This window comes from Ochlerotatus camptorhynchus, unplaced genomic scaffold, assembly GCF_037179485.1.
Source record: "Ochlerotatus camptorhynchus isolate MF236.1 unplaced genomic scaffold, CSIRO-AGI_Acam_v1.1 ptg000097l, whole genome shotgun sequence".
In the NCBI taxonomy this organism is placed as follows: domain Eukaryota; kingdom Metazoa; phylum Arthropoda; class Insecta; order Diptera; family Culicidae; genus Ochlerotatus; species Ochlerotatus camptorhynchus.
The window spans coordinates 600,005-612,688 of NW_027040587.1; the positions used below are offsets into that span (position 1 = coordinate 600,005).

At 42.3% G+C, this 12,684-nt stretch overlaps 1 protein-coding gene across 1 annotated transcript in view; it reads left to right on the top strand.

The window, feature by feature from the left end:
• The first annotated feature begins 626 nt into the window (after positions 1–626).
• Positions 627–12,684, top strand: part of fkh (fork head) — a 36,422-nt gene continuing 24,364 nt past the window's right edge. Inside the window, exon 1 of the mRNA XM_065219025.1 lies at positions 627–3,899. Coding sequence (XP_065075097.1) covers positions 2,462–3,769 — 1,308 coding nt within the window. The 5' untranslated portion in view covers positions 627–2,461 and the 3' untranslated portion in view covers positions 3,770–3,899. The remainder of the gene's footprint in view (positions 3,900–12,684) is intronic.

Below are 12,684 nucleotides of genomic sequence, written 5' to 3' on the forward strand. Positions count from 1 at the left end.
AATGGCGGATGGGGGTAGGCTAGGGCAGTCGGTTGGTGGTGGTGACATCGATTCTTGCGGTTGGTTGATTGTTGAGGCATCCGAAGGAGGAAGACAGGGTGGAGTGCGCCTGTCATCCGTGCGTCCGCATTGAAGCCGGACACAGTCGATCCGGATCGATGACGGACAGCTGTGTCCGTTGGGATGGTGCGGACTGAATTGGAAAGTTTCACTGTGTGCTGGGAGGTGGGCAGATTCGGGTTGGGAGTAGGACTCGGATGTCAAATTTTATCGAAAACACTCACCGCACATTGATCTGCAAGGGACACTGGCTCCTTGGGTCCTCTATAGGGAATCCATGTTCCTTGAGAACATCGATTTCGGAACGAGCGAGAGGCCATGGGACGCGCATGCGTCGGATCTATTGGTGTCCCTGTCTATCCGCCAGGTCCTGCTGAAGCCCTTGCATGGGGCCCCGAGAGCAGCTGGGAAAGCTGGCCCAGTTGGCTCCACCCCCTTTTGGTTGGATTGCATTGGGAGAGTGAGCGTGTATTGGCTCGTAACATTGTGCGATCGCTGTGTTGGTGCAGGCAGCGAACGGGTGGTGAGTTTCCCGTGCTTCGGTGGTGAGTTTGGGTTTCTTTGTTTGCGGCTCGTTCTCCCGTTCGTTTCAGTTGCGATTGGTCGGTGCGAGTCGGTGCGAGCGGGATGCAGTGATTACGTTGGTTCCGTCTCGCAAACAGCGACCGAGGGTATGAGATTGGATAATGTGTCGTTAATGTCGGTACCAATACGCTTACAGTTCCGTGCTCCGTCACGCAAGAAGAGGATGTGTGTTTAAAGTTTAGCTAGGCACTTCAGTCGAATATTGTTTGAAAGCCAAATAGTAGTTATTCCCCTCTGCAAACAGTCACATCTTGTTATTCCGGAGAGGCAGGCAGACAAAGTTTGTTCAACATTATAATATATAAACATAATATAATAATAAAGCACTCGCGCGCGCGAGCTGACGCTTTTTCCTCGGGAATTCGAGTGCGCCGTTTAGGGATTTTCCTTGCGACGACGGGATTTTCCACCGGGATTATCGAGTATTTTCGTTGGTTTGATTTTTCGCGTGTGTGAAAATTTCGACTCCGAGTGAGTGAGTGCAGCAGCTGTGACATTGGCTCCATTGGGAGGCGGGAATACAAGTGAGCTTTCGTGTGAAGCAGCTGCTCGTCCCCCGCAGAAGAGGACTTGAAGAGCATATGTGCGGCAAGTGGTGGAATGCTGTGGAGTGTTTTTCGTGAAATTTTCGGACATTGAGTGAGAAGAGAACGAGTGCCGAAAGGGACCATATAGCCGAAAATTGGTGTCGTCACGCACGCACAGCACACGCACGCACGTATCCTTGGTAGTGGTGGCGGCGCCGTACGACGGAGAGTCCTTCAGAGACCTATCGAAGAGATCGGCCCAGTGCCGGATGCCATATTACCATCTCGCGTGGCCCGAGAGGAGCGCACATATTTGCTTTTCCAATCAGTAAAACGACACTGGTGTTTGGGTTGCAACGAGTCAACATCGAACCGAGCTAAGGGAAGGAGCCACCGTTGTTTAGTGTAGTGGCAGCCCCGAAAAACGCTTAAGCCTTGAGCCTCTAGAGAGTAACGACTACGACTACGACTACCAAGAGGACGACGACGAAACCTGTTGAAACTCCCCCCGGAATCCCGGTGCGGCGTCTCTGTGTACAGAGTTTGTTTGCCAGCGGTCCTGTGAACTGTGAAGAAGGACTTTTGCTCCAGCTCCCAGAGTGTCCAGGGGCCTCGAGAACCGGGTACAAGTAGTTAAGTTTTTGTGTCCACACAAAACTCGGTCTCGAACGTCATCTCAGCCGTATCGTATCGACGACAACGACGACGTCGGGTGACAGTTTGTGTTCGAAAAGGAATCGACTATTAAACTCTTGGTGTGTACACTGGGAGTGTGACCCCCTCCCGTCCGTGCCGAGTGTCCAAGATATTACCAAACTCCCGTGTCCCCGAAGTGTTGTTCTCCGTAGTGGCGCGCGCGGTAACTGCCGGAGTGTGGGAACAAGCATGTTTGTGTGTTTGGAATTGTTTGTGTTTATTATTGAATTTTAAATAGGAGGGTGCTCGGTTGTTGTTGCAGTTTCCCGCTGTTAGGAAATCGAAGGAATACCCCCCCAACGACAGTGTGAACAAATAAACAAAGCATAACCTGGTCAAGATAACCGGTAACGGAGTGATAAACAATTTCGGTGATTGCATTCAGGAATGTGAACCTCACGCTCTGAGCGATTGAGAACGGGAGATGATTGATCTGTGCTTATGCTACTACGTCCCGCTGATCAGAAGTAGTATTGAAAAGTGATTTTGATTGATTTGTATGTGCACGGTCTTACGGGGCCGGGAAGACAAAGTTCGAATTGAAGGAAATTAAATCGATAACATAGCGAAGACCATAATACAGTGAAGTGAAAATGCAAAAACTCTATCCGGAAACATCGATCAACAGTACCAGCATGGCCGGCGGGAATATGAGTCCGATGACGTCAACCTACAGTATGAACAGTATGGGCATGACGGTCGGAGGAATGTCCTCGGTGTCGCCACAGGGTGGCAACTTCGGTGCTGGCGTGCTCGGTAGTTCCGGAATGTCCGGAATGGGTGCCGCCATGAACACCATGTCCAGCCAATGCCTAGCGACCGCTCCAATTGGGTACAGTTCGATGGGATCGCCCATCACCAACATGGGTTCCTGCATGGGTGGCAACGGAATGAGCTCCATGGCTGCCATGACCGGATACTCCAGCGTACCCGGTAGTCGTGAAGTACTCGGTGATCCAGGTTCCCCCAACTCTGCCGCTCTACAGCGAGTCCGAACTGAGAAACCCGCGGCAACCTACCGGAGGAATTACACCCACGCCAAACCGCCGTACTCGTACATCTCCCTCATCACAATGGCCATCCAGAACAACCCGCACAAAATGCTAACCCTGGCGGAAATCTACCAATTTATTATGGACCTGTTTCCGTTCTACAGGCAGAATCAACAGCGATGGCAAAATTCGATCCGACACTCGCTCAGCTTCAACGATTGCTTCGTCAAAGTGCCCCGAACGCCGGACAAACCCGGCAAAGGTTCCTTCTGGACGCTGCACCCGGACTCGGGCAACATGTTTGAAAACGGTTGCTACCTTCGACGGCAGAAGCGCTTCAAAGACGAAAAGAAGGAAATTATTCGTTCGATGCACAAGAGTCCGGCGCACAGTATGGACGCGACCAGTCCGGACAAGAAAGACTCCCACGAAGACCATCATCACCATCACCGGGATCACAAGGTCACCGTCGATACCCATGGAATGCTGAATGCCACCCACGGTAAGGATACCGACGCCCTGGCCATGCTACATGCTACCGCCGACCTCTGCCTAGCGCAGCAGTCACATACCCAGCACGGTTCCCATCACCAGCAGCTCCAGCAAGAGGAATTGTCCGCCATGGTAAACCGATGCCATCCGTCGCTGCTCAGCGATTACCACTCCATGCACCTCAAGCAGGAACCCCCCGGCTACACGCCCTCTAGTCACCCGTTCTCCATCACCCGGTTGCTACCGACGGAGTCCAAGGCAGACATCAAGATGTACGACATGAGCCAGTATGCCGGTTACAACGGCCTTAGCCCTCTACAAAACTCACATGCAGCAGCAGCCGCCCTGGGACAGGATTCCTACTACCACCAGAGTCTCGGTTACCACCATGCATCGGCCGGAACCACCAGCTTGTGACATCAGTACCCGTTGGCATAAGTGAAACTTAAGAACTACTACGGTTGCGGAGCCAACAGCAACAACACCCATCACTTTAGCCATCATCACAATCCGAATAGCTTCGGCCACAACCACCACAACAACAACGGTAATTCTATCAGTAGATTCTCCTGTAGCAGTAGCACCGACGCTGACCATAATTTCCAATTCTAAAAAAAACCAAATTCCCCGCGCAAAACTTAAACAAGTAATAGTATAGTTAATCGGAATCCTCCTACACCAGTCCAAGTACAGCACTCTTACCGAACGAACTGAGAGGGTTAGAAGCAATGAGAGAGCGCTTTTTTTTCATCGGAACGATCGAACCCGGCAGAACCGGTCTGTCAAGTGGTACCACGCGTCACAAAACACGAAACCTTCCACACGAACCACGCCAAAATGTCTCATGCGTCGAAACATGACGGCTACTTCCGTCATTCCATCCATCAATGCGTCCCAAGCAGCGCGCGCATCCAAACAAAGAACCGACTGACCGATCGCGACGCGAGCTTAGAGGTTAGGAGGTATTTGCTTTTGGTAAGTGCTTTCGTCCCGAAAAAGCAGCGAGTGCCTCTTGAGCGATCTTGGTTTTCGGTCAAAGCGGGGAATTATGCTAAATCGATCACGAGTTCTTAAGATTCCTTTTTTCTTTGGTTCGTTCGGAACCAACAACCTTTCGACCTTCGCTGAGGGCCATCTTCTGCTCTGCGACCGCGGACGAACGCGGGTAATTGGCGTTGATAGCCCTTTTGAACTGAATTTTGAAGTTTTGGTGGCACACAACGAGGTGGAGAAGGGCAATAAGAGCACTCGGCGAAGCCCGTGGCTGCTGGATGTTTGCTCAGCTGGGGCCTCTGGGCGCGTTTGTTTACGTTTTGGGGCGAATCTTCTGTGAAGGTTTGTTTTGGTAAATTAGTGGTTGAAAAATGGGTTTCCTTACTCGATTGAAGTTGAAGTTCAGGTCTAGCGATATTTTCAACGGATAGGGGAACTGACTCTAAAGTTGGCACACACATCGATGTCAGGGCTGGTAGTAGGTATGTGGTACACTTTACGAAATTTTTTAAACTTACGGCTAGCCACCACAGTATTTTGCCGGAAAAATGGCATTTCGGTATAAACGCCAATGGCTGAATAACACTATTCGGTGCATCACTAAGCACAAGCCATGAGCATTTATCATGGTTCTTTAAAATAATGCAAATGGTTTGAGGATCCCATGAATTTTCTATCAAATAAGCAAGAGCACACACTTAGAAATTATCGCCGACTTCGGTAATTTTTACCGAAATCTGAACAGCTGAACTTTTCGGTAAAATTTATGCATTTCAATTCAATTGCTTTTCAGCTACTTTGAAACAAAATCTCCACTAAAATGACAAGATTTGATCATTTAAACAAGGGTGAACATGTTTTGATATTATTTTCAAATTCAATAGACTTTAAATTGAAGGTCAAAGTTTTACCGAAACAAAACTTAGTGTGCATAATCCAATTCTAACCTCCAATTCCTCGCTCTTCACTAGACTGGCCCACAAAAATAAAAGTTCTAATTTTCCACGGGCCAACCTCCACATTTGTTCCTTTGGGTGAGAAAACCATTATCCGAAAGTTTCAGCTTCTACATGAACATTAAACCAAAAGCGCCAGCCCGTGTAACGTCAAAATGAGCTGAAAGACACGAGCCTGGATGATGGCCTGTGGAAAATATTAACTTTTATTTTTAGTAGTAATCTCCCAAACTGAACTGTTTGTTACAGCAACTACTTGGCATCCAGTCTGATTTATGATGGTTTTATAACGGCAATGAACAATCCATTTAGTTTAATTACAGCATTTCAAAGTGTAAAACATTCCTGGTTAGTAATTCAGCTTATTCCTGTTTTAAAAACTTATTATACTCTGTCTAGAATGACAAAAACTGCCTTGTTTTTAAAATAAATTTAAAGCAGCTCTCAATCTCTCCATAAAACTGTTCTGTAAATCAATCATAGCGGTGCCGGTGGTGTAGTGATAAGCGTGATTACCTCTCACCCCAGCAGGCCTGGGTTCAATCCCAGTCGGCGCCGCCGGGATGTTCTGAGGCATAACATCTCTGATCACGCCTTCCTTCGGAAAGGGAAGTAAAGCCGTTGGTCCCCGGTTCATGAGTTGATGGGTCGATAGGTAGGGTCCAGGTGTGGGAGCTGCCTTCCTGGCGTCGGTAGCATTGGTGCTCAGCACGGAAAACAAGATCGACGGAAAAAAACAAAACCAAAGGAAAAAAAAAAAAATGAACTGTCAAAAATATTTTAGCTAGTTAGTTGGACGACCGCCCACAAGTGAAATTATGCAAAAAAGCATTGTGTTGAAAAATTTTAACTTTTGTTTGAAGAAGGCTACTATTGTTCTACTTTGAAGGAAATATTATCTTGTAACAGTTTGCCTTTCATTCTACATAAATCTGGTAGAAAGACACTCGACGTTAATGGAGAAGATGAAGAAGAACTTGGAGATAATTAATAGTTTTAAGGTAGAGTGATTTTAATAACAACTGAATAAAAGAGCTTTTAAGTTATTTCTCTAACTATTTGATACATTGTGAAATTTAAGATACAATTCTGAAATTTAAGCAAAACTTACCCCATAATTTTCAGCAAAGAAATTGCTGGTTTTCCAGCATTCTCAGATCGGTAAAATGTAGCAAAACTTTGCTGATTTCCAGCAGTTAAAAAATGGTGTTTAAGGATCTACAATTTGGGCCCATCGATAAAAATCTCCTGTTCTTCAATTTCTCTTAGAACAATACGTGATCTGGACAACACAAATGGATAATGGATGGATGGTTGCTGATGAAACATTGGCAAAAAATTCTTCATTTTGAAACTCATGTATAGGCCCATTATAGACACTGTGGCCGACATTAGGGACATTAACCCTATTAGCAATCCAAAAGCGATCTTGGTAATTTTATGGGGATATACAATCGTATCGTCCACTGAAGAAGGTCAAATCCAAAGGCCAAAAAGTCGAGCAACTTTCGTATTCGTTTTGGTCCTTAATATGATTGAAAAGCCAATTGGCCCGAAATCAGTTCGAGTTCCAAACTGAACCAAACAAAAAAAAACGCTATTACACTTTTGATTCAAATAAATCAAGATCAACAATTGCAAAGGCCTCATCTGCTTCTTGTGGTATTTTCTCGTGAATAGGAGCTCTTCTACGCATACCAACAACATTATCGGATAGTGAAAGCTTTTCTCTCTTGATGGTGTACTGGATTTGCATAAAACAAATACTTACTGTTTTTTATGACATTAAGCGATGTCTCGCATAGCTCGAGAAAAAGGGCCTATCATTGTGGATCGATTCTCCTCTACAATTTTTTATTCTGTGAATAACATGGCAGAAAATGCATGTGTGTTGTTGCAGATTCAACCTTCCAATCGACCCGTCAAACGTGGTTCCAATCGAGCAATGTAAATAAACACGGGGACTTCACGAGGAAAATCGTAGGGAGTATTGAGATTGAGGTTGAAATTTAATCGTATACATCTTCATACATTTCATTCTCATCCCTCGTGCATATATGCAAAAATTTTATATTCAGAAACTACACTCAGAGTTGCTAAAAAATTTCCATTAGCCGATGCAAAGTATAAATCTAAATCTTAATTGCAATGCAGCTGAAATATAATGAATCAGTTTAAAGTCGACTTTCATCTAATGGACGATTCAATTATCAATATGGTAGATTACTTACGCTACATAATCAAGAGTTTTCCGTCATGCTATGATCGGTAGGAAGGCGACAGAATTGAAGCCAGTTTTCTCTGACAACACTGTCTTTGAGAAACCGGAAGAAACTGAAATTTTGTAACGTTTTATTCGGTTTAATCTTACAGAAGGTCAAAAAAGTATTAGTTTTACTGTGACGTTGAAGCAGACGACAGTCACTCAAAACAAAAGTCACTCGAACTAAACACAAAATTACGGGTTGCCAAACCAAGCAGGCCAAATAACTTAGTTTGCCAGCGGCGTCGGTGGTGTAGGGATAAGCGTGATTGCCACTCACACCAAAGGGCCTGGGTTCAATCAAAGTCGGTGTCGTCGGGATTTTCTGAGTCATCAATTCTCTGATCAAGCCGCTGGTCCCCGGTCCATGAAGTTGATGGGTCGATAGGTAGGGTCCCGGTGTGGGAGCTGCTTTCCTGACGTCGGTAGCATTGGTACTCAGTACGTAAAACAAAATCGACAGAAAACAAATCAAAGAAAAAAAAAAACTTAGTTGGCCGTTCAAACAGATTTACTTTTATTCTCTCCGCGCATCTCTGATAAAATATCGTCTCTAGCAAGGTAGTTCTGAGTAGATTTACAAGGAAATTTTAAATAGGATTCAAAGGAAGCTTCGACGAAAATTCATTGGTTTTAGCGAAGTTAATTCCTAAGGATATTTTCGAAAATTTTATGATGAATTCTGAGAATTATTTCATGATAAGTTTAAAGGAGAAATCCATGGGAATTCTGTGCATAATTTTAAGAAGCTTCTAGGAGAAAAATAATACTGATGGGAATGTTTAGAATTTTCGGAGAATACATAGCCAAAAGAAGGAATACAATTAAAGCTGAAAATAATTCCGGGCAAACTTCAAAGGCATCCCACGAAAGTTCTGACTTGAATGCCAAACAAATTTGGAGGAGAAATCTAAAAAAAAAAAAATGTGAAGAGAATTGTAAGTGTACTCTTAGGAGAAATTCAACTGGAATTCTGAAAATTCTTCCAATAGATTTTTTCAGCGATATTCAAAAAGAACTCTTAGGAAAATTTTAAGGATATTTCAAGGAAAATGCCAAGGGAGGATAGTTCCACCATATTTTGAGGAAAATTTAAAAGGAATTCCGAGGAGTATTCTAAGGATATTCCAGGGATAATATTTAGACAATTTAAATTCGAGTTCATAGGAAATTTTTAAGGAGTATTTCAAAGAATTAAAGGCCCAAACGCAATGTGGGCGGAAGCGGAATGGAAACGGAAAATTTGACAGTTGTCACTAATGACATCAAGATGCCTAACCGAAGTCGATTTGATTCTAACTAGTTTTCAATCCGACAAGTAGGCTTACTCAGATCGGGCTTTTCCGCTGCCGTTGCCGTTCCGTTGCCGTTGCCGTTCCGCTTCCGCCGTCATTGCGCTTGGGCCTTAAAGGAAGTTCTGAGCAGAGCTTAGAATGAAGTGAGGAGAACTTCAAGTGGATCCATGCGTATTTTTCGGAGAATTGCAAGAATTATTAATAATATGAAGAAAATTGCATTGTATTTCAGGGAGTGTTCTGCAGAAGATTTTAAATTTCATAAATAAATTCACTAGAGAATAGACAAAAGCATAAGAAGCAACGATAATATATCTTTTTTTTATTTGTTTTCCATCGATCTTGTTTTCCGTACTGAGTACCAATGCTACTGACGCCAGGGAGGCAGCTCCCACTCCTGGACCCTACCTCTTATCCCATCAGCTTATTAATCGGGGACCAACGGCTTTACTTCCCTTCCCTTTATGCCTCATAAAATCCCGGCGGCACCGACTGGGATTGAACCCAGGCCTGCTGGTGTGAGAGGCAATCACACTTACCACTACACCAATTGTAATTTCAGGCATGATATTTGCAAACATTTGAAATCAGTTTTGTTATTGTATGTCCCGGCAACTGATAATTATACTCTGAAAATGCGAAGTGGCATCAGAGAAAGGGCTTGCAGGTTGTATCACCTGAAGAAATTCTGAAGAGAATTTCAAAGGGATCCTGAGGAAAGTTCGCCAGTGAGCATTCATAAGGGTGTATACGCGATGATCGATTCTCTTCGTCGATTTTGTTAATAACTCACTTGGATTAACGTTTCTCGGTGCGTTTGCTGGTGCTTTTGATAGCCAATACAATCTGTTACAGCACTGCATTGAACAAATTCTAGAAAATTGTTTCGCTTAGCTGTAGCAATGCAAAGAGAAAATCGATAAAGAGAATGCCCTTACGAATGCTCACTGGCGAACGTTCCTCAGAATTCCTTTGGAATTCTCCTCAAAATTTCTTCAGGTGATACAACCTGGAAGCCCTTGCTCTGATGCCGCTTTGCATTTTCAGAGTATAATTATCAGTTGCCGGAACATACAATAGCAAAAATGATTTCAAATGTTTGCTAATGTCATGCCTGAAATTACAATAGTGTGCCAGATTTATTCCCGAGAGAGTTCGAGATTTCATCCCTTGGAAATCTACCCACAATTAAATTCTCCTCAAAATTAGTTAGTTCTCCATCGAATTCCAATGAAGATCACCTCAAATTCTTCTTACTACTACACGGAAACAAATCCGATTCCATTTTCATGAATAAAAAATCATGAATTGAAAAAACTTGCCATCCCATGAAGTCGTAACAATGATTCATGATTTTGTCTTGGAAATTCATGATTACATAATGCAGTGGAATCAAGACCGCTACAAGCGTTACACGTACTTGGCGAACCGTGTTCATAAACCACACTACATAGGTATCTGTTATACACCTTTTGTCTTCCATGTTATACAAGTACTGATAGTCTAGTGGTCAAAGTATGGGTTTAATGATCTCAAGGTTCTTGGTTCGAATCCAGTCTGACGCTACTTTTAACATTTTTTGGTTAAAAGTTAAACCCATGAATTAGCTTATGATTTCAACTCGGATGATTCATGATTTTGGGAATGTTTGCTGCGTTACGGAAAAGTTGCTCATGATATCATGATTGCTCATGATATCATGAATATTATTCATGGTGTATTTTCATAACATGAAAATACGCCGTGTTCATGAAATCATGAGTTATTTTTCTCATTTCGGAGATCAGATTTTTTTTCCCGTGTACAGTCATCGTGTTACCGCTCTTATGCATGCTCACTGTCGAGTTGAATTTCGTTTGCCGTATCTCGGTAATTCCGCCAACGCAACATTTGCTTGCTGAGATTTAGCGAAAAAATATCCGAGACTTTGCAATCAAACGTCATTTTTGCTGAGATCCCAGTAACATTTATTGCCGAGCTGCTCGGTAGTACGGGAAATTCCAAGATTTGGCAAACAATATTAAGTGTTGTATACAAGAAACTTGAATTCTGAGGAAAGTTCCAGTGACATTTTATTAACATTTTTAGGGACCACTTAGTGGAGTTTCAAGGAAATTCTAAGGTGTATTCCAATGTTATACTGGTGTTATTTGCTTTATAATTCAAAGGGGAGTTCTATGCGAATTTTCAGGAGCATTACAAGAAATGTTTGGGAGCTTTCAAGATAATTCTGAGGGAATTCCGAGGATACTACAATGGAAAATAATTAGTGAATGCTGAGAAGCATTCTAGGAGAATTCTTTGAGGTGTCCTACGTTATACAGCAAGTTATTTTAAGAATTAGAAGAGAATTCCAGGGTACATTCAGAGAGTTTTATGTATAGCGGTAAGCTTCATCCCGGATTATTTTTAAATACCGAACCTGATGGGATGATCTGCGGAATGTTTGCTTAGAATCGTGTTGATTAACGCTGATGTCGAAATCAAAGCAGCCGGAAATTCTTGATCAGTATTAAATCCAAGCATAATCCGGTTGAAGCTTACCACCATTAGAGTATTTTTAGAATATTATTGATATAATTTATTTGAAAGTTATCGAATGTGAAAACACTGTCGTTATATGCTTAATGCACAATTCATAGACCGAATTTGTTTTAATAACATGTAATGTATTAATTTATTATTGATAATGCAAAACATAACAACATTATTGGTGAGTATTTTTTTCAAACATATTGCTATTCTTCATAAACATTTCCACTCAAAATCACAACTCACTTATTGCATGCATTTCTGCGGTGGGACGGTACTGTCGACGCAGAGAGCAAAATTGTCAGAAGATCCGCAATAGCAATTCCTTTAAAATGTTCTTAAAGCTAAGACAACATATCAATAAGATTAGCAACTTTTAAGCCAGCATTTAAGGGACAAATACTGAAGCACTGCGCTTGAGCAGCTCTGGATAAAATATGAGAAAATACTCAAACCTCTCTTTTGAGGTTGGCACTTTTGCTGTCGAGTTCGCTTTGAGTTTTAACCTTATATGAATAGATAGTTAGGTTAGTTTCGCCTTCGGGGGGCATCCCTAGTTACAGAGTTACAGCCCAGAAGGGGCTCTTCCTAAAAGCAATGGAGGATCCTGAGAGAATTCCCTAAAAAGGATTATTAGAATTAGTTAACTAAAGCTAAATAAAAAAAAAAAAGACGTGTGCTGTCTCAGGTTAGGAATAGATAGTTAGATTTTGTCTGAATTTTGGCATTTGTATAAGAAAGCTTACGAGTTGTTAGTCTTTTTGATTTGTTGTCTTCGTTTAAAGATATGATATAAGCAAAGACAAACAAACATTACACTCCATGTGGTTCATGGACCACGCATTGAACAATCAATTTATGTACATATATCTTAATTGGTAGTATTGGACTCAAGATACCATAGATGAGAGCATTAATCCTTCAGCCTTCAGCATTAATTTCAAATATGAAAATTCGTATGATTTGAATTTAAAAAATCTGTGGCTTTGAAATCTTTAGAAATCTCGAACTTTTAAGAATACCTTAAGTCTTGAAGAAGGAAAATGGTAATACATAAAACAATAAATCAATAGCACAATTTAACAAACAAAATAAATATATAAAATGCTTTGAAATTTTGTATTCACCAGTCCATAATAAAATGGATGCCTCAAATTGCTGTTGAATCGTTGCTGCTTTAAATGATTCTTAAAACTGCCTATCAAAAATCTTTTAAAATTTGAAAAAAAATAATATCCCATTCACACTAAAGACTATATCACGTAATATAGGCTATCTTGCAATGAGCACTCA